The following is a 22871-nucleotide window of genomic DNA, read 5'->3' on the forward strand; positions in this document are numbered from 1 at the left end:
GTCTGACTACTACTGACTACTACTGAGTTCTGTGCTGTATGCTCAATGCCTAGCACAGTGGCTGATTCTTTACCTTGCTTGGCTAGGGCATCATGCTGGACCCAGTTTAAACAATCTCAATCAGATGTAAAGCTAATATGTTTGGCAATTCTGGAAATTTTACTGAAGACCGACAATGACCAAGGCACTGCTCTGAGTGCAGTAAACAAAGCAATGGACTGCAGTCATTTTTTTTTTTCTTTTTACTCTTTGGGGGCCCACCACCCAGCTCCCAAATAAATACACAAACGAAGACTTATTATTACTTATGAATGCCTGGCCTTAGCTTGACTTGTTTCCAGCCAGCTTTTCTTAACTTAAATTATCCTATCTACCTTTTGCCTCTGAGCTTTTATATTTCTCTATTCTATACACCTTTCTTTACTTCTTACACCAAGGCCTGATGTGTAGCTGGGTAGCTGGCTCCTGATGTCCTACTTTCCTTCTCCTTATTCTTGCTCCTCTATCTTCTCGTCCTTGATTTCTCTTCCTATTTATTCTCTCTGCCCGCCTATCCTTTCTCTTGCCTTGCTATTGGCTGTTCAGCTCTGTATTAGACCAATCAGGTGTTTTAGACAGACAAAGTAACACAGCTTCACAGAGTTAAACAAATGCAACACAAAAGAATGCTGCACATCTTTGCAACATTAAACAAATGTTCCATAGTACAAAGAAATGTAACACATATTAAAATAAAATTCCACAACAATGAACACTGTCTACTCTCTCATAGGGGTCATATACAGCCCTCACTTATGATGGTTTCACTTATAGTTTTTGACTCCATGATGGTATAAAAACCAAACTTCATGGCCAGGCACAGTGGTGCATGCTTGTAGTCACAGCATTATGCAGGCTGAAGCAGAAGGATTGAGAGTTCTAGGCCAGTCTCCTTGCCTCAAAAATAAACAAATAATTGAATACTGTAGTAATGCCAACACTTAAGGAGAAGGAGGAGGCTTTTCTACATAATGAATTCTACACCAGCCTGGTCTATACAGCAAGCTCATACCTCAAAAACCTAAATCAATTATCCATCAAGAAAAGAAAAGAAACTTAAACTTCAACATTTGAATTTTAATCTTCTTCTAGGCCAGTGATGTCTCATACGATAGTCTTGTCATACTGCTGGGCAGAAGGCCAGCCACTGGGTAGCCACAGGATCATGAGAGTGGGCACCATGCTCTCTGCAGTGAGCTGCACTGCTAAGTTGTGGTGTTTGGTATGCTAGGGTTCAGATCACAGTAAGTTTATAAGAATCTAACCCCTTCTTAAGTTTGGGAGCTCAGAAAGAAGAAGCAAGAGCTGAAAGGACCATGGAATAGGTAGATGTCATCAGCACAGGCCTCTGGAGAGAGGGCCTTTAAGACAGACCAGGAAGTCCAGCAGCGGCTGTCTGTGACCAGGTGGGGTGAGTGCTAAGTGAGTCAATAGAGCAATGGTTCTCAATCTGTGAGTTGTTTGACCCCAAATCTCAGTCCGTGGGTCATGTACTTTGGGGTCCAATGATCTTTTTACAGGGGTTACCTAAGGCCACTGGAAAACACGGATATTTACATTATGAGTTAGAGTAGCAAAATTACAGCTATGAAGTAGAAATGAATATAACTTTATGGTTGGGGGTCACTACAACATGGAGAACTATGTTAAGGGGTCACAGCATTAGGAAGGTTGAGAACCACTGCTCTAGAGCAAGATGCCTGGGCAGAAAAGTGCTAATTAATCCTCTCCTTGCCGTTCTGTCACAACGTGGAGGGAGATATCTGGAGTCAAAAATAGGGGTGAAAGACATTTCTGTGTGAAGTTCAGAAGCTGCAGTGCCCAATAAAAATCAAAATAGAATGTGAACTGTACATGTAGTTTAAAGTTTTTCAGTTAGGCATCATAGCATATATCTATAATTCATCACTATGAGGTTGAGGCAGGGGAATTTCTACAAGTTTGGGTCCAGCCTTGACTACATAGCCAAAGGCTACCCTTTCTCAAAATAATTTCTTTCCTATAAGTATATTCAGAAAAGCAATAGTAACAAATAAAATTAATTTTGATAACTATGTTATTTAACCCCAAGCATCTCAATTATTATTATTTCAAACTAAGCATAAAAATTGATCAATTCCTTGTTAATCCTAACCTTTGAAATCCTCTATTTTTCACACATCTCACCTTGAACTAGCCACATTTAAGTGCTCACACAGTTTCCAAGGAGGATTCTTCCTTTCTGCTCAGATGATTCCTAGTATCCATCTGTTCCACACATGGACTTGAAGAGACATTTGTTCCTTAACTGTTAGCCAGATGAGCCTTTTCAGTCAGAGAGATCTATTGTTCACCGTTAACCTCATTCCTGGTCCCTAGAAACTGCTTGGGTCCCCACCTCCCATCCATCTGTCCTGTCAGTCTCCCAGAATTCCACATAATTTGATCTGGGAAACAGCAGGCATAGATGTTCCCTTCCCAGCGGTCAATGGGAGCAGCGGGTCAGGAGCTAAACACGGTTCAGTCTCTGGGAAATGATGGTTGTCTGCAATCTTCCCAAACTACCAAGCTATTTCTGAAAAACATCAGGGGAAGGCCTGCCAAGAAAATCACGCAAAAGCCACAGAAGAGGGAGAGACCATGTTAGCCTGACTGCACTCTTCCTTGTTATTTTGACTGTCTGCACCACACAAGGTCACACGATTTTGGGTAGCATTATATCTTTTGTTGCCATGTTCAGAGCGACACTGTCTCAGGAAATAATGCTAGCCGTCAACAAATGGAACCTTGTGAAATTAAGAAGCTTCTGCACAGTCTAGGCTATGGTTAACTGAGTGAAGAAACAGTCTGAGAGACAATCTTTGCCAGCCATACATCTGACAGAAAATGGATATATAAAATGTATTAAGTACTAAAACAGCAACAACAGCCTCAACCACAGGAACGCAAACAACCCAACCAATACATGGGATCATGAAATGAACAGTTAAACACATTAAAAAAAAATTCAGCCTCACTAACTCTCACAGAAGTCCAAATTAAAACTATGTCAGGATTCTACCTCACCCCAGTTAGAATCTCAGTCATTAGGAAAACAAATAAGATAAATGCAGGTGAAGATGTAGCATAAGGAAAGCCTTATACACCACTGGTAGGGTATAAACTAGTCCAGCCATGATGGAAGTCAACACAGTGGGTTCTCTGAAAACTACAAGCAGATCTACTACGTGAGCCAGCAGTACCTGGGTATTTACCCGGAGGACTTCCAGTCACTACATCACAGAGAAACTCTGCAGCGTTACTCACAATAGCTACGTTATGGACTCAGCCAAGGTGTCCATCAACAGAGGGAAGGGTCAAGACAGGGCTGGACAGATACACAACAGAACTTTTTTCAGCTACAGAGAAAAACAAAGTTATGTAATTTGTAGAGAAACGGATGCAGTTGGAGACAACCATAGGAAGCCAGCTCAGAAAGATAATGATTCCATGTTTTTTTCATATTCGATTCCTAGACTTCATAGATACATAAAATCATGTATGCATACGTGAAATGAAAGAAGAAGTGAAAGTGCTGGGAACAAAGGGGACTGGGGAGGAGGAGGGGAGGAGGAAGAGGAGGAGGGGGAGGGGGAGGAGGGGTAGGAGGAGGGGGAGGAGGAGGGGAGAAGGAAGAGGAGGGGGAGGAGAAGGAAGAGGGGTAGGAGGAGGGGGAGGAGGAGGAAGAGGGGGAGGGGGAGGAGGAGGAAGAGGGGGAGGGGGAGGAGGAGGAAGAGGAGGAGGGGGAGGAGGAGAAAGAGGGGGAGGGGGAGGAGGAGGGGAAGGGGGAGGAGGAGGGGGAGGAGGAGGGGAAGGGGGAGGAGGAAGAGGAGGAAGGGGAGGGGGAGGAGAAGGGGGAGGAGGAGAGGAGGAGGGGTAGGAGAAGGGGTAGGAGGAAGGGAGGAGGAAGAGGAGGAGGGGAGAGGGGGAGGAGGGAGAGGAGGAGGGGGGAGGAGGAGGGGAAGGAGGAGGGGAAAGAGGGGGAGGAGGGGCAGGGAGGGAGGAGGGAGAGGAGGAGGGGGAGGAGGGGGAGAGGGAGGTGCATATGCAGCACACAATATATACTTGTATGAAAATATTCTCATAACAAAATATAATGTACAATAAATAATGAAATTTTAAAAATATCATAATAAAAACACAAGAACATAAATTTTTTAAAAGTGCTACATTGTCCCCACAGGTTAATATAGTTTTAACTTCTTTCTCCACTACATTTGACATGACCCAACAAAGTACTATTTCTCTATGACATAGATGTGAACACTGGGGCCCAGGGAGGCCAGCTTCCTTACTTCATTAGCGAGGAGACATCTTTGACTATTGTTCTTTCTTCGATGCTGACAGGAAGCTTTCATGACCCAAACTCGGTATATGTTATTTGCACAGCCTATTTCCTCCAGCCATGGCCTAGTGGAGCACAGTTTCTGCTGCACAGGCCTGTTCAGCACTCTTGCTGGGTTTCAGGTGTGTTCCCTGAGAACACACACACAGCATGGCAGTTCCTTGGATCCATCACTGCTTGCCCAGTGGATATATCAATAAGAAGTTACATCCCAAACACCCTCAAAATGACACTTCCAATTATCTGAAAAACAGCAGCATTACTGCTTTCTACTTTGGTAGAGTAGAATGGAGAAGGGATGCTTCCAGGTTAGGCAGTCTGGGGTTCAAACTCTGACTCATTCCTCACTAGCTGCACATCCTTCAGCCAAGGTTTCAACCTCTTAATAACTTTGTATTAAAAATATTTTAAAGATGCATTTATTTTATGTGTATGGCTGTTTTGACTGTATGTATGTATGCATGTGCACCCTATGTGTGACGTTCTGTGGAGGTCAGCGGAGGGCATCAGATTCCCTGGACTGGAGTTAAGGATTTGTTAGCCACCATTTGGGTGCTAAGAACTGAACCTGGAAAAAAAAAAAAGGGAAAAAATGCTCTTAACTGCTAACCCATCTTTCCAGCCCCAATAAAACTTGTTTTCATGAAAGTGGCAAAAAATGGTTCCTCAGTCACTGTGCTAACTCAGAGGACCTGAAACAACTAGTTAAAAACACTGGCGAATTAAAGTCACTGGAGTGATGAACTGTCACTCACATGCTCCTTACTTCCTCTTCCTCCTTTCCTTTTCCTGTCCACAAATGAAGCCTGTGCCCTTTTTTCTCTATGCATCCATATTTTCTTTGCTCAAATGTTCTTTTAGGACATATGTAACCGGGAAACGTCACTGGGGAGGACAGTAGTCACACTTGGCCAGTGAGATTGACAACTCTGACAGCTGGGGTCTTTTGTTTCCTAGTAACTTGTAAAATGAGGACAAAATCATGAGGAATGTGGCATCCAGGCTTCCTCTGTGAGGGGCTCTCTGCTGGCCCTCCTCCCTCCCTGACTGTGGGGGAGCTACCTGCAGCACCCTCAACACTTTGCTGCGATTGGGATCTTCCAAGGCATCTCAAGTGTCCTGCTCAGCGCCCCTTCTGGGTCTAGTTTAGCTATTGTTCCATCTGAAAACTCGCAGTGGTCCACGGCATTAAGCCTGAAGTCATAGGACATAAAACTTATTTGACTGATGCAGGGGGTGCCATTTTCCCCACTCATGGCAATTCTAAAACAGCTTCAGGGGTTTTTCTCCATTGTAGTTTCCTCTCCTGTGTGAGGCTTGCTTGGGGTTGGGGGGACTGGAATCAGATGTGGAGAATCAGGATTATCATTGTCCCTGCAGTTGCTGGTACCCTGGGCAGGTGGGTGTAGGGCCTGCAGCTCACTTCTTTCCCTCTTTGTAGTTCTCTTGGTCCTTGGGTGCTGAGGCGATGCTGAGTGCTGACCTGTGCCGCAGGAAACCCCCATGAAAGACGAGGCATTACCGTCTGTGAGAACAAGGCATCATCTTGTCAAACATCAGTGCACTTGGTAACTAGCTGTGGCTGTTTCTCTCCTTTCTCCAGCCCATCTTCATTGGACCTCGTCATGTAGAGTTGGAAGCCAGGGTAAAGTTAGGGCAGATGTCAAAGCTGCACCAATTGTAAGCTGGGAAACTGTAGCCCATCCCCCATCTGCCTGCTTGTCTTTCCTCGTTTCCACAAGACCTCTCACTCAGACATGAGCTGTAGCCTCTGGCTTTCACTACAGCCGTGTTTCACTCTGTGGTTTACTACGAGGCTGGCTGTGGGGAAAAGCATCTGGCTTCTTTTAAGGTTGGCCATCTTTTCAACAGTAGCACCCTGACTAGGCAAAAGGTGAGAATTTTACAAGAGAAAAGAAAGAGAACTATATTCTCATTTCACTTTTCTCTTACTCAGAGTATGAACATATTTTCTCATAATAATATGAAAAACACAGATCAGTGTGTTTTTAATAGCTGAGGTCTGAAAATAAGGGGCAATATAGTGCTCAAAATGTGTAAAGATATGAGAGAAAGGATTCTTGCAACAGTGTTACTTATTGCACTAGAAAAAAAAAACAAGATAAATGGTTGACTGTTCATCCTGTGACTACCCTGTAGTCATTAATAAAGAAGAGAGCTGGTCTATATAAAGGCACAAGAACATATGTTAAATTCAAAAAGCAGATTTAAAGCAATGGCTGAATCCTCTCATTTTTTGAAAAAGATGAAATAGATATCAACATAGACAATATCCAGAAAAGTAAAAAAGATTCCAAGCTGCTAATGCTGCTTTTCCCATGTGTAAATAGAAGAGTTTCATAGCAGAAGTAATACGTTTCCATGAGACTCGAGGCGTCTTTAAGATAGTGAGCATGAAAAGGGAAGAGAGGAGCAAAGCTGGAGGGTATTTTAAGGCAGAGATATGAAGCATTCCATCACCACCACACTGTAATACAACAGTGACAGATGGATAGAGGGAGACGGTAAGGCATTCCCAATGAAAAGCTTGGGAGTGTAAAATGACCTCTGCCCTGGCGACCTCCTAACCCCATTAGCAAGAAGCTGGAACCAGGCAGCATCTGCCACCTGCCCTTCTGTATATTCTTGGAGGTTCAGGTTCATGGCAGTTCCTCTCCTGTTCTCAAGGGACAGCCATTTTCTTCCTTCATTTTTGTTCAAGGAAAATCACTGAGTTTTTGTGTGGACATGTGTACCTTGTAAGTGAGGCAATAATTTCTAAGCCCAAATCATGTTAGATTAAAAAACAAAACAAAATAAAACAGAGAGTGGAACAGAAATGTTAGTTTAGATTTGTTTGCAAGAAGTATGTGTTGCTGGGCATGCTGGTGTGTGCCTATGATCCCAGCATTTGGTAGGTAGGATCACTGATTCCAGGCTACCCGGAGCTCCAAAGCAGGACCTGGTCTCTGAAAGAACTAAGTGCTACATGGTAAGCATTGGTACTCCATGTCCCGTGCACTGTCTCTCAGTATCTCTAGCCTATGAGCTCTCTTCCAAAGCCTCCTTCCCCATCTTTCCAGGAGAGGGCATGGGAGATGTTTAGTGTGTTTGGAAAACATATTATTTTATCTTCTTTCTAAGCCCCAAAGAGTCTGTAGCTAAAGGAGATAGTGAACAGTAAACAGTTTCATTGCATTTCAGAAAAATCACTTGACAGAGGCAAAGTCTAAATTGTATTTGTTAATTGACTGACAGAGGAACAGCAGGTCAGAGTATTGCAGCAGAAAGTGGAATGTGTGGACCCCATGACAGTATGTGTGGAACTCTCAATGGAAATAAACTAGGATATGAGCTCCAGAATGACTGGAGGATGGATAAAAATCTTTTGGAGGAAGAAAGGTAACAATAGACTACACAGAAACACACCAAGCACTCCGAGTTATGAACAGCCTTCTAGAGAAATGGGCAAAAGGAATGTAACTGTTTCTTAAAACATATGAAGAGATGCTCAGTTACTGTGACAACAGGAATACAAATAAATTCCACTTAGATTACTTTAAACCTATGAGACCAGCAAAGATCAAAGCATTCAACAATGGTGTTGTTGAGGTTTTGAGAATAAGCTCGAACACATGGTTCTGGAGAAAGCCATGGTTCTGTGGCAAGTGACTGGGTCACTAAACAGCAACTGTAAATACCCTTTAACTCAGCAACTCCACATCTGGACATGTTTTCTATGCACTGAGGCTTCTCAGTCTCTGTACTGTTGACCCTTTGGTTCTGATTCTACCCACTGGATGCCAGTAGCAACTACCTCTCCACATCTCCAGCGAGACCAAAGGTCCACAGTGTGGCAATGCTGCCTCTGACTAACAGTCACGGTTATATTCACTCAAGTGACATACGTGGCGAGGTTATTCATTCCCCGTTGCTTGTAAAAACAAAACAGTCGGAAACACACTAAATGTACAATGGAAATGTTTTATCCACACAATGAGTTATTTTTACATTTGTAAAAGATGAAGAAACTCTATATCTATCCATTATGGACTGATCTCCAAACTAGGCTTTTAACCAATGGAAAGGGGAAAAAAGGTAAAGTAGTGTGTATAGATTATGCTATTGCTGTATAAAAAACAAACAAAAGAGGCTTTTCTGGTTATATCACATGTAGATGAATAAAGTACCATTGGAAGTATGTAAGAAATTGTCTATATTTGTTAACTTTTTACATTTATTTATTGTGTATGTGTGATGTGTGTGTGTGTGTGTGTGTGTGTGTGTGTGTGTGTGTGTGCACATGCAGATGTAGACAGAGAATTCTCTCTCTCTACCATATCTGTCCTAGGGGTTGAACTCAGATCACCAGGCTTGGCAGCAAGTGCCCTTATCTACTGAGCCATCTTACTGGCTCATATTGGTTGATGTGGGGTTGGAGAAATGGAGTTTGAGACAAGGATTGGAAATTTCATTACTGTGTAGCATTTGGTAACTTTAAAAAATATGGGCCAGACCAATGGTAATGTCCCCCTTTAATCCCAGCACTTGGGAGGCAGAGCCAGACAGATCTCTGTGAGTTCGAGCCAGCCCAGTCTACAGATCCAGACCAGGCAGGGCTACATGGAGAAATCCTGTCTTGAAAAAACCAAAAATAAATAAATGATTTAAAAATGCAGATGTATTATGTACATAAGAAAACTGGTAAATGGCCTGTCACCAGAACATTTCTGCTTCTGTCTGTCTCTGTGTGGAGATGTAGGTGAGGAGTCCGCAGATGAGAGTTCTGACAGGTACAGAGGACGAGGCAGGGCCCACACCCCAACCATCAGCTGCACTACATGATCCAACTAGATCAATATGAAACACAGGCAAAGGAGCACTGAGACAAGTCTTGGCCTAATGTCCCTGAGCTTTGAATTGGATCGTTTTATTTTTAGGTTTCGAGGTGTTTTATATTTTCAGTATGCTATGCGATGATCCATAAGAACTAAGGGATACTTCCTGGTGCACGGGCCAGGCTTACCTCCCGCACTGTTTCAATTTTTTTGTGCTGACAAAGAGAGAACTCCCTTTCCCTTTTCCATTAGACTTGCCTTTCTTGAGAAAGCTCTAAGGTCATTTTGGGGCAGCAGTTCACCTGCTCACTGCATTCTGGGGCTCAGGCATCTATAGAGTTGAAGGTGGGTGAGAAACACCACTCCCCCATCTTCCCTGAACCTGTCCTTACACATCTTAGTGTCCTGGGCCCTGAACTCCTGAAACAGACACGGCATTGTGATTCCTGCTGTTGGTCCCTGGATTCTCTCTTCCAGGCCTTCATTTCTTGAATTCCTAGTGTTCTCTCATTCCTTCAAAAAGGACTGGACATTTGGTGGTATTTTGTAAACTCATACACACACACACACCCAGACTCCACACACATAAATAGACTTACTCTGAAAGAAGTCTGAAATCACCTTCCTCAATTTAAAGTCATTCCTTACAGACACTGTAAGGAATGAAAGGCATGGAGGAGAGTTCTACATTTGAAAAAGTTTGGGACCCCACTGGTCTAACTGAAACCCTTGATTTTTCTGGCAACAAAGGTAAACCACAGACACAGTGGGGGAAGTGACCAGATGCCGGTCCTCGTCCCTGATAAGTGGCGGTGTTGTTGCTTCCCACCTCTGCCCCTTACCTAGGAATGTAGCCTGCTGGCCACTGCCATTGCTTTAAACTTGGCCGAATGTGACAAGCCACCACTACAAAACAGTCAGAGTGGCTTAGGTGGCACGGCGCTGGCTGATCTAGCTCATGAGCTCCTCCACATGAACCTCTCAGTGGAGCCCTTGGGATGACCAGTTAGTTAGCCACTAACTCTTAGTGAGACTTGGATGGTGCAGACCAACATGCTTTGGGGTATTCCTTCAATCTTACTGTACAGGTACATACACACAACTGACTTAAAGACAAATTATTTCATTCACATAAACACACACACACACATACAGTGCCTATAAAAACAAAGTATTTGAAAATCACAGCAATGGAATTTTTTTATTAATTCCTTCTTAGAAAGGTAAATGGTTCTCAGAAAATATGAGTGGTTCTGTAACTAACATGGCACTACTTTTGGTGGCTTGTATATTGCTTTAGCTCTTCGGAAAATGGTACAGCAATAAACGCTTGAGCCCAGGAAATGTTCTTATCCTGAGCAGGTGAGATGGCTCAGCAGGTAAAGGCTCTTGCTGCCAAGCTGACGATCTGAGTTTGATCCCCAGAACCTACACGGTAGGAGAGAACTAACTTCCAAAGGTTGTTCTCTGACTTCACTTGTGGACTGTGGCATACATGCACCTACTCTTGTACTAAATAAATAAATGTAAAATATTATTATACTATGATATAGTTATTTTACAAAGAAATCCATCCTAAAAAAACTTAAAAAGGATCAGTCTTCTATTATATATGTGTTTTCATCATACCTGGAAACAACTTGAATGTTGAGCCATAGATGATAGACATGTTCATCCATATATGTGGAAACATAAAACACAGAAGTTTGTCTTTGCAAAGAATGGATCAAACCATTAAAAATTTAGATATATGAGAAAGTGCTTATTTTCAAGGCCATATAGACATACAGAAGTGTATTTATGTAAAAGAATGAATGGGGAAGTAAAATATTAATTTGCCATACATCATAATTTTAAGTATTTGAAATTATATCTGCACAGTGATTTGGTAGCTTTAGGCAAAAAGTTATACAAAATATTTTGGGTATAGTTGTTTTATTAACTACTTTTAGCAGTATAATAGTCTGAAGGCTTTCTATTCTATTTTGTGGTATTAATATTGATTTAATTGAGTTCTACCTTGTTTTCTGTCTTCCTTGCTAGAGGATATTTGGTCCTGACCCAGGTTATAAAATGGGCCAATTTCCACCATCTTTGGTTCCAGACAAGCCCTCCAAAGGACATAAAAAAAGTTAAAATATGAAGTAACCATAGAACAACCTGTGGGATGAGATACTACATGCTGGGTCAGTAGCTGTGACCTGGTTTCCTGGCTTCCTGGCCTCCTGGCTTCCTGGCCTGCCCTGTGTCTAATCTGCCAGCACCACAGCAGTCAGAACAACCATTTCCAAATATAAAACAGATGGTGTCCCATAGCTGCTTCCACCATTTGGTAGCTTCTTGCTCGTTGAATGAAGTTCAAACTCTTTGCCATGGCCCATGATGGCTCACATAGTTTGGCTACTGCATTCTCAAATTGCAGGCTTCTCTTGAACTATGTTCAAGATTCTCTCCTCACATGGGCCAAGCTTTTATTTACCTCAGGGTCCTCAAGCTTGCAGTTCCTCTTCCCAGAATGCCATTCTGGTTTTGGTCTTTTGGTTTTTTGTTTTGTTTTGTTTTTTTACTTGACTGGTACATCCATCCTCCCTCAAACTCTGACTCTGGCCTAGATACAGATTCCTTCTCTAACCACACTTCCTTCCAACTCTGCCCCAGTTGCTGCTGAGGTTTGTCTTAGAACCTGCCAATCTGTATCTACCATGTACTGTTATGTACTTCGCTATAGACTATCTCTTCTACCTGCGTATGAGGGCAAACACCTCATTCATATTATTTAACACTATATTCTTCACACCCACATCATTGGTTGTGGCATAGTAGGAATTTAATAAATGATTAACAAACAATAAAAATAAAAAGAGGTTTCAGAAGGTGCTATGTAAGCTACCAAGGGAGAGGAATAATCGGTAGTCCTACCAGGTTGTTAAGCCTACAAACCACAATGACTGGCCCAGCAAAATACCCCCATTGTGCAATAGTGGCACTTCTATCTTAGGAGCAACCAACACCTGTTTAGTTGAACTTAAGACCCACTTGGTGGGAGAGAATTCATGTTTAGTACTGTAAACCTAGCCAACTACCCAGTTGGAGAACTCATAGACCCTAGAGGAGAGCCCACTACTGCCTTTTTTTAAGACATAATTTCTAGCTGTTTTCTAAATGTTCTATTTATGCCCATAGATAAGTGTAGCTTTCATCATTCATCAAAAACCTTCTTTTTTAAGCTACAGACACTATTACAGAGATCCACAATTGGTCAAAATGCAGAGAATAGGTATCAGTGGGCTACTCAACCCCCATCTGCAACACAACCTGTACAGCTAAGGCTCAGGAACATCACCAAAGAGGCAGCAGAAATAGTTCAAGAGCCAGAGGACTAGTATGCCTGTTGCTAGGTAATGTTCCCTAGACATGACAGGGAAAACACATTCATGATCTCTGAACAATATGATTGCCTGAACAAGACAGGCATAATGACAAACCAGTTTACATGCCAGCAAGGACAGGGGAACTTCCTCAAGGTTTCACCTCTAGATGAAGATAGAAGAAGGTGATAAATGCCTGCCGAAAGAGGGGATGCAATCATATTTTAATGTGTTTTTGATTTACATTTTCCTGGTGGCTAATGAAGTTGGGCATTTTCTCAATAACTTGTTGGTCATTTCAATTTAGTCCTTCAAGAAGGATCTATTTTTGTCCTTTAAGGATTTTCAAATTAAACTGTTTTACTGTTAAAAGTTTTAGTTTTTAAACTAGTCTGTATACAAATCCTCTGTCCTCTCTTCTCTGTCCTCTCTCTTCTCTCTCTCCCTTCTCCCCTCTCCCCTCTCCCTCTCTCTCTCCCTCCCTCTTTAGATTTTTTGAGACAGGTCTCTGTATAACAGTCCTGGCAGTCCTGGAACTCACAAAGATCCACCTGCTTCTGCCTCCTGATTTCTGGGATTAAAGGTGTGAGCCACCAGCACCCATCAATACAAATCCTTTTTTAGATGACAATATAAGCTTGTAAATAACAGTTTATGAAGAACTTTCAATTTATGGAAATTATGTGGAGACATGACATCTTGTACCAAGCTCTCATTCTATTAAATCTATAAAAACTTGTATTGACTTTCAAGGACAGACAGGCAGTCTATAAGAGGAATTTTATGTGCATTTAAAAATATTTCAGAGCAGTTTCCTCCTCTGGATCCCTTTTGTGAGACTCCTGAGTATCATGAGGGCAACCCCCAACTTGCCTCTTGACGAAAATCACATCCCAGAAGACCTACTTTTTCTAGTGTCCTAATAAGTCACTGACAGATAGGAAAATGTATTATTAGTTAATGAAATTAGATAAAGATGTAGCAGGTGACCTACAAAGACTTGAGAAGAGCTTTAAGCTAACTTCTTTAGGACTCAAATGTGTGTCTTGTTTGGACCTCAACGTGAGTCTTGTTTGGATCCTGTGGAAACCATGCTCCTGTGCTTTCCAGTTAACCCTTTCATCTACAGTATGTTCTCTCCTTGAAACTATTTCATTGAGACTGATTTCTACTGCAGGGAATAATGAAAGTATGTGCCTCTCTCAAACTCACAGAGAGCCTCCTGCCTCTACCTCCTGAGTACTGGGATTAACAGCATATGCCATCATGCCCAGCTTATTTGTAAGCCTTTTAATGCTGAAAAGGGAAGATGGGAGAGAGGGAAGGGGCCAGACAGGAAGAAAGGAAATTGATCCTGCTGCAATCTTGGATGTTTTGAGAAGCCACTGGATGGTCTGTACTTCACAAGAAACAGCACCCCAATAGTACGTGTTTCAACTGCCTCGCTCTAGTCCTGAGTGTGAGGGCCCCCCCCAAAAGAACGTGAACTTGAAACACTGAAGGTTCAGAAAGAAGGTAGATGGGCTTGAGGCATACAGAGCAAGTGCAGTGTCAAGTGGAATCAGAAAGATGGGCAGTGAAGGGTCTTGGGGGCCATAGCTGTGAATTAAGTATTCTAAATAGTCACATAGAGTTTAGAGAGGGACATGTGAGTTGTAATTTTAAAACTTGACTCTTGGTGTTATGGGAGATGGCAGACTGATATGGAAGCTCAATTGTCCATGGGACCCCAGCTAGCATCAATGATGGGTCTCCTGAACAGCTGGGGACTTCCATAGGTGTCTCTCTGATATAGCTGAGGATTCCAACCACCCAACTCTTTCTTGCTTAAGACATGACCATGCCTGATTCCCCCAGGGACTCTTATTCTTATATCCTGAACCCTCCCTTTGGTTCTTCTATGTCATGTGTTTACTTTTTTAGTATTGAGCCCTTTTCTAACGAGGCTCATCTGTGTTACACTATCCCACCCTGGATCTATATTTTCTTCCCTTCTTCTCTTCCTTTCTCCTTCTACGCCCTTCATAAGAAAAAAACAAAGATGAAAACAAACAAATAAACAAAAAACTAATGAATGCTAAGAGGCAGGAAGCATTGTAGAAACTGATGGTATCATAAGATACCTGTCCTTACACAGCTCCAGGCTAATGGAGGCTCACATTAGGAAATGGGCAATTATGACTTTGTCATGGACCTTGAAGGAAGGGCACATGTTACTATGGCAGAACATAATAGGAGGTTGACTCAGTCTAAAGAAGTCAAGAAAGGCTTCTCTAAGGAAGGGACACTTAGAGATGAACAGTATGGTATGACTAGAGCCCAGAGAGAAGACAAAGAGGGACCTGTGTGCTAGATTCTGGTGGCTCAGGCCAATGGGGATAGCACTGTCATAAGCAACATGCCTGCTTATGATGAGGACCATGTCAACTGATCACAGCCACCATGTGAGTGCTCAGCCAGGCTGCTGTGTGGAGTGTTGTGGGCAACATCACAGGAGCAGCAGTGCCAGATGAGACATGTGGACTCCTACTGGGGAAGGGATGAGGAAATGCAGGTGGACTGCAGCAGCTTTAGTAGAAAAGGTGAGGAATGCATCCACGTTGTTTTAGCATGCAACAGAGCTCCAGAACGTGAGGGGGGTGGGATTTGTCCTCACAGAAGGGACAGAGCTCATGCTGTATTTCACCATGACAGACCCAGAGAACAGGAGGTGCTGATGTTCAGAATCCTTTACAGAGCAAGAGCACATGACATTTTATAATAACCAGACAGTAACACTGCTAATCACAAGAGGCACCATTTATCACAGAACTATGTCAGCTCTGAAGACGTAAATGACCTCAGGTAAGTTATTTAAATTATCTTCTCATTATTCTCTAATTTATAAAGGAGGGAATAACAATTCCTACTTATAGAACAATTATAGTGTTTATCCAAAAACAATTCACTAAACACACCGACACATAGGCCATGCTCAGTCAATGTTAGTCATTGCTTATTATTACAATAATGGTGATCTCCATCTCGTTAAAAAGAAAATAAAGGAACTTTCAATCTTTCAATAACATGGCAGAGAACTTACAGCATTATATGGTTTATAGCAAATCACACAGCTCAAGTGGTAGAGCTGATCTTTGACCCAGACTTGTCTGATACCAGAAAGTGTATTTTCGATGATGTTACAAAATGGTTCCAAAGGGAAGGAAGGGACCATCTCCCCACCTGTCCTCTTTCATTCAGGAAGGCTGCATGCTGGGAGAGCTGGTTCTGCTGCTAGATCAGACTGCAGTTCAGGGAGAGGACACCCTCATCTGGGCAATAGCTGGGGTGCCAATAATCTTGACTGTTCATTCCATCCCTCATTAGGTGGTACTGTATCCCACACCATGGGAAGCATAGTAAGCTTGATCCTTATGGTGCAAAGAGTCATTAGAATAAGGAATCCTGTTGGAAGATCATGATGGTGCTTGGTGGGTAATAGCCATCTTGACATGTCACAAAATGAGCACGAAGCTTGTAATACACTTTTCTTAGGATGTACTCAGCATCTTGTGAAACAGGAAGAATCATGAGGGTCCTGACTTTACAAATAAGAAAATGCCTTAAATAGATGGAATGTCTTACCTGAGATTCCACACCTGGAAAGTGAAAGAGGTAGGATTTAAACCCAGCTCTCATCAGCTACACTGTTTTTTTCCAACTTGTAATGTTGGTCTTCATCTCTGCTGACCCTTCTATCTCATGCTTGGGGTCCTCTGATTTTTCTCCTTCTCCCATGGTCAACAACCTCCACAGAGATTGTACTTAAGTCTGCCAGTGGTATGCTAGGGTTGGCTTATACTGGCCTATGAGAGCAAGCAGCTATGTTTTCAGGAATTTGTGATCCACATGTCACACTGATTAACTGAAATGGCCAAAGGGATTCTTCTTTTTAGAAACAGGCTATCATGTATTGAAGACTGGCCTCAAACTTACAATATAGTTGAAAAAGACCCTGGACCTCTGATTTTCTTCCTCTCCTGAGTGTGGAGCTATAATTGTGTACTCCCATGCTTACTTTACACAGGGCTATGGATTGAATTCAGCATCATGCACACTAAGCAAATACTCTTCTAACTGTGCTATATCCCAGCTCCATGAACATTATTTACAACAGAGAAATCAACAAACACTACAAATCAGGCCTCCATGACTCCCCTCTACCAACACAGTGTCTGTGACCCATTTTTACCAGCATGCTACCAGGCACTTATCCTTCTCTGCTAAAGGACCACAGATACATAGCAGAGACCATTTTACAAAATGCCTGGTAGGCACAGGAAGCATCTGGAGCTATATGTGCATGTCCCCACCTGCAAGCACTCTACCTTTCTGATCCACTGTTTCAGTAGGATGAAGAAGGTTCTGGGAGCCCAGAACCATTTTCACAGCACAGTTCAGGGAGACAGGCATACAATCCCCAAACTATATTCATATTTAAATAGAAGTTCACTCCATTCAGAGTGTAAGACATCAGGTATGGATATTTATAGCTGGACCGAACACTTGGTTTGTAAAATGCTAGCATTTGTTCTTGAGTATTTTTCTTGTGGTTTAACAATTTGAAAGAGATTTGAACTATCAAGAACACAATTTCACAGATGCAGAAAAGGGAAAAAGAAGCTAAGAGCATAAGAGGGGTGACCCCGGCTGGTGTAACTCACCATGGGTATGTATCTCCCATCAAGGGCCCTCCTCTTATCTGGCTTTGATCCCTCCCTCTGTCCTTTCCCATCACTTGAAGATGAAGACCGTATGCCAGCCTGCCAGTTCCCTCAGAGATGAGAGCACAATGTATATAATAGATGCTGATAGGGTAACAGTATGCTATGTCTTAAATTGAACTGCATGAATTTGCCAACATTTTTTTTTTTCTATTTGCCAAATGGTAATTTCAAAAGCTCAGCTCACACACATTATCTGTGTCTGGGCCATGTTCTCATAAGATGGGTGCTATCATAATTCCTACTTCACAGATGAGGGAGTGCTGAAGCTTTTACTGAAACACAAAAAAGTTCTTCACACAAGTGCAAGTTATATACTTCTACGTGATGCATTTGTTTTGTCCTCATTGATGGCCTTCGGCAATGTACTATAGGCAAGGCATGTACAATAATAACTCAGTGACCATGAATGACTAACTAATAAATTTCTATAATGCTTAAAGAAAAGTTTTAAAATGTTAAATATAAATCATTGGTATTAGAAAACAAGATATATATATGTATAATTTGTCCATCAGGGAAACGTTAGATACTTCATCCAAAGGCTGCAGAATGAATTATATGTTATGAAACTTTTTTTCTCTTTGTAGTTCCTTTTCTGTTTGTTTATTTATTTATTTATTTTGAGGTCAAGTCTTCCTATGTAGGCTAGGTTGGCCTGGAATTCATCATGTAGCCTAGGATGTCCTTGAACTTATATTGATTCTCTTGCCTTGGTCTCCTTATGCGGGATTATAAGCACACATTACCATATGCAGCTTGTGTTAAAATTCTTTCATGATTCTTAAGAAGGAAAGCAGGTGTGGTGGTACCTACTTATAATTAAGACACTCTGGAGGCTGAAGCTAGAAGATTTCAAGTTCAAGCTTCGATTATATGGTGACATTATCTCACACACACACACACATACCACACACACACACACACACACACACACACACACACCACTACCACCACCACCACCACCACCACCACCACCAACAACAACAACAACAACAACAATTAAAGAAAATAGGACCATGAATTGAGAGAGAGCAAGGAGGGTACATGGAAGACAGGAGGAAGAAAGAAGAAGGGGGAAGTGTTGTAATTATATTATAATCTCAAAAATTAAAAAATATTTAAAAAAGTATTTTAAAAAACTGGTGAAAGTGCAAAATCCATTTTGTGAAAAGTAATTTGCATGACTACACTTTCATTATGAAAGGTGAGCTTAATGTTTCATCCACAAAAAAACACAAACTTGATGTCATGTGATTAGTTCTATATGGCGAATCCTCCAGGTGCAAAGCTCGGCATATGGCCATTGACCGATGGAGTCCGCACATATGTAGTTCTCTATGCCTTCTAATCCATTGGTAAAATCAGTGAGGCCCTGCTGAAGACAAGTGATTCTCTTCACTGCAAAAGCAGAGAGAGAAGCAGCATTATTTTACCCCAAAACTTAAAAGGCTAGGTATCCGCCTAAGTGGTCTGCTCCAAGTTCATGAAAATCTTTAAAGATTGCCCCCCCCCACTGCCACACATATTTATCTTTATCTTCAAGGAACAGAAACATCTTTCTTTTTCGTAAGTCTCTATTTCTATCTTACTGATTTCAGCCTTCAGTTTGATTATTTCCTGCTGTCTACTCCTCCTGGGTGAGTTTGCTTCTTTTTTAAAAATTTTATAATTTAATTTTACGTATCAGTCATGGATTCCCCTGTCCTCCCTCCTCCCGACCCCTCCACCCTCTCCCCACCTCACCCCCCATTCTCATCTCCTCCAGGGCAAAGACTCCCCTGGGGATTCAGCTCAGCCTGGTGGATTCAGCACAGGCAGGTCCAGTGCTGAGCAAAGTGTCCCCGAATAGGCCCCAGGCTCCAAACAGCCAGCTCATGCACTAAGAACAGGTCCAGGTCCCACTGCCTGGGTGCCTCCCAAACAGTTCAAGCTAATTGACTGTGCCACTTATCCAGAGGGCCTGATCCAGTTGGGGGCTCCACAGCTTTTGGTTCATAATTCATGTGTTTCCCTTAGTTTGACTATTTGTCCCTGTGCTTTTTCCAGTCATGGTCTCAACAATTCTCGCTCATAAAATCCCTCCTCTTTCTCAACGATTGGACACCTGGAGCTCCACCTGGGAACTGGCCATGCATCCCCTTCCCTCAGTCATTGGATGAGAGTTCTATCATGACAGTTAGGGTGTTTGGCCGTCCAGATCACCAGACTAGGTCAGTTTGGGCTTTCTTGCGACCATTGCCAGTAGTCTATTGTGGAGGTATCTTTGTGGATTTCTGGGGACCTCTCTAGCACTTTGCTTCTTCCTATTCCCATGGGGTCTTCATTTATCATGGTCTCTTTTTCCTTGTTCTCTCTCTCTGTTCTTGATCCAGCTGGGCTCTCCTGTCCCCCTAAGCTCTCTTTCCCTCGATCCTTGCCCTTCATTACCCCACCTCACATCCAGTTTGCTCATGTAGATCTCATCCATTTCTCTGTCGCTGGGGGATCCCTGTGTCTTTTCTTAGGGTCCTGTTTTCTAGGTAGCCTCCCTGGAGTTTTGAGTGGCTAAGATCAAAAACACTGGAGACAGCTTATGCTGGAGATGATGTGGAGCAAGGGGAACTCTACTCCACTGTTGGTGGGAATGCAAGCTTGTACAGCCACTTTGGAATCAATATGGCGCTTTCTTAGAAAATTGGGAATCCATCTCCCCCAAGACCCAGCTATACCACTTTTGGGCATAAACCCAAGGGATGCTCAATCATACCACAAGGGCACACATGCTCAGCTATGTTCATAGCAGCATTGTTTGTAATAGCCAGAACTTGGAAACCACCTAGATGCCCTTCAACTGAAGAATGGATAAAGAAAATATGGTACATATACACAATGAAGTACTACTCAGCAGAGAAAAACAATGACATCATGAGGTTTGCAGGCAAATGGATGGATCTAGAAAAAATCATTCTGAGTGAGGTAACCCACACTGAGAAGGACAAACACAGCATGCACTCACTCATAGGAGGATACTAGATGTAAAACAGAAACATCTTTGACTCAGTGAGCACATATCTAAAATCTAAGTACTGGTCTGTGCCCTACCTCTCTAATGATGTAAAAATAATACCAAGATATGATAGTAAATCAAACATGCTCTGAAAAGTGGCCGAGGAAGACTAACCAAGAGGCACTGCGTATAGCCAAAGGCTTCAGAAAGGCAGAGTGGAACTTAGGGTGATATCTAGTCCTTTCATTTACAAAGAGAAAGAGTCTAATGGAGAAGGACATTTGCCCAGGGCCTTTCACCCAGTGGGAAGCAGAGTGACTTGCTGACTCCCAGCCCAGTGCTTCTACCAAACTGTATTATCAACACGAGCTTATTTGCCTTTGCTCTCACTGCTATACAACAGGAAGATGTCTTTAGTCACACCTAGCTAAGCCGCCACTCTGGAAGAACCCTTGTCTACAGGTGGATACTTGGTGTTCCATTTCCATACCCCTGTAGTCTCCTGAGGCAGTTTGCCATGTATGAAGAGGGTTGCCACATGTCTTACAACTTCCCGAATAGTACATGAATGTTCTGCACACACACATGCACATGAAATAAAGACTATTACATGGAAGTGTGACCTCATGGCCTCAGGAGAGAGATGACCATTGAGATGAGGAGAGTTCAAGTCATAAAACTTTGATATAGGGCCGGGCAGTGGTGGTGCATGCCTTTAATCCCAGCACTCAGGAGGCAGAGGCAGGCGGATCTTTGTGAATTCGAGGCCAGCCTGGTCTACCGAGCGAGATCCAGGAAAGGCACAAAGCTACACAGAGAAACCCTGTCTCAAAAAACCAAAAACCAAACCAAAACAACAACAACAAAAAATTGACATAGGACCTCCCCTTCGCCATTCTGAGAACTACTGTTTTTTGTAAAACAGAGAAGCTGGGCCAGGTTGCCCCTATGTCCTAATGAGCAATAATTAATATTTTAACAGCCTGTAAAATACCGTATACTTCACATGAACTTCAAGTGCTATCCACAAAGCTTACCACATAAAATATTTCTATGCTTAAAAATTAAATGTAAGTTTGTAGAGAAGAAAAATGGATGAGTGTTAAACCTACGGATTTTAGAACTGAAATAGCCAAGTCTACACTCAACTCTTGGATCTCTCCGATTTTGCTTCGATCTCTCGGTACTTTGTGGCTGTTAAACACAACATGCTTGTATTCCAGGTGTTCAAGTTTATCCCACAAATCCACTCAATCCAACCACAAAACATTAAATAAACAAAGCCAAGAGCAAGTGTTTTCATACCCCATGGCGATCCTCGAAGTATGCCAGGCTGGCTTTCGTTAAAACAAAGAAACGGACTTTAAAATTCGAGGGAGAAGTCCTTCTCTTCTGTTGGGATTTCTTGATCAGCTGCTCTTCCAGGAGGATGAAGTTGTTCATGGTCCAGTTCTGAAAAGTGATGCGTCTTGGGCATCACCCCTCAGTGCAACCAAAGGAGAGAAACAGCTGGGAATGCAGCAGGATACAGTTGATCTTTAGAGAGTCGTTCAAAGGCAACTTGCCTTTAACCTTATCTTTTCTATCAACACCAGCCAGCCTCACCGCTGAGCTCCTCCTCTGATGTCAAAGGCCATGACCACATCCTTTCAAAATTCACCAAGCTAAGAAGCACATACAAAAAATATATGTACCCTTTGCTATATGGTTTGGAAATGAGGTTTGAAGAAACTTAGAATTATAAAAGGATTTCAATTTTAATTTTTAGAGTTCCCGATTTAGCCTCTGCAACACTTAAGACATGTAGAAAAGGGAGAAAGAACAGGGGTCCAGGGGTGAGCCGGAGCACAGCTTGTGTATAAGTTTCCCAATTGCTATCATGGATTGCCACAGGCTTCCTGGATTTCCCTCACAATTCTCTAATTGAGAAGTCTGAAATGTGTCTCACTGAGTGAAAATCATGGTGACAGTGGGTCTGTGCTCCTTTCTGGCAGGTCTCTGGGGGACAGTGCCTCTGTGACTGTCCTATCTTTTGAGGGACACCCAGGTGGCCTTGGTCTTGACTCTCTTTCTCCATCTTCAAACTCAACAACTCCAGGCCGAGTACTGCTTCTTCCATATTGTTGGAACCTCTTCCTCCTACCTCTGTGACATTTAGGGATCCTGAGAACCACCAAGATGGAGGGCCACCCATCCCACAGTGGTTGTCTAGGACAGGCACCCCATTTAAAGGTCAGAAGATGGGCACTGTAACTCCCCCTCCTGATATTGTAATTCCCCTTTGTCCCTCAACTTCATACAGTCACAGGTTTGTAGGACATGGAAAGATTTGCACAGGGCTGTTAGTTGACCTACAAGTCTGAACTCCATCGCTACCACTTAATATGATGGCTTGGAATTTCAGTTCCTTTGTCTGTGAAAGAAAGCAATGGGGGCCTGTATGAGGCACTGAAGGGCTCCTTTTTGCCTTCTCTGTCAGCCTCACAGTGTGCCTGGCTTTAAGGGTGTCAC

General features: G+C 42.6%; 1 protein-coding gene across 1 annotated transcript in view; it reads right to left on the bottom strand.

The window, feature by feature from the left end:
• Itk (IL2 inducible T cell kinase) overlaps positions 1-1221 on the bottom strand; it is a 47913-nt gene extending 46692 nt beyond the window's left edge. Inside the window, exon 1 of the mRNA XM_036195202.1 lies at positions 1150-1221. Within this exon, the coding sequence (XP_036051095.1) occupies positions 1150-1221 (72 nt within the window). The remainder of the gene's footprint in view (positions 1-1149) is intronic.
• Positions 1222-22871: the final 21650 nt, after the last annotated feature.

This window comes from Onychomys torridus, chromosome 8, assembly GCF_903995425.1.
Source record: "Onychomys torridus chromosome 8, mOncTor1.1, whole genome shotgun sequence".
Taxonomy (NCBI): Eukaryota; Metazoa; Chordata; class Mammalia; order Rodentia; family Cricetidae; genus Onychomys; species Onychomys torridus.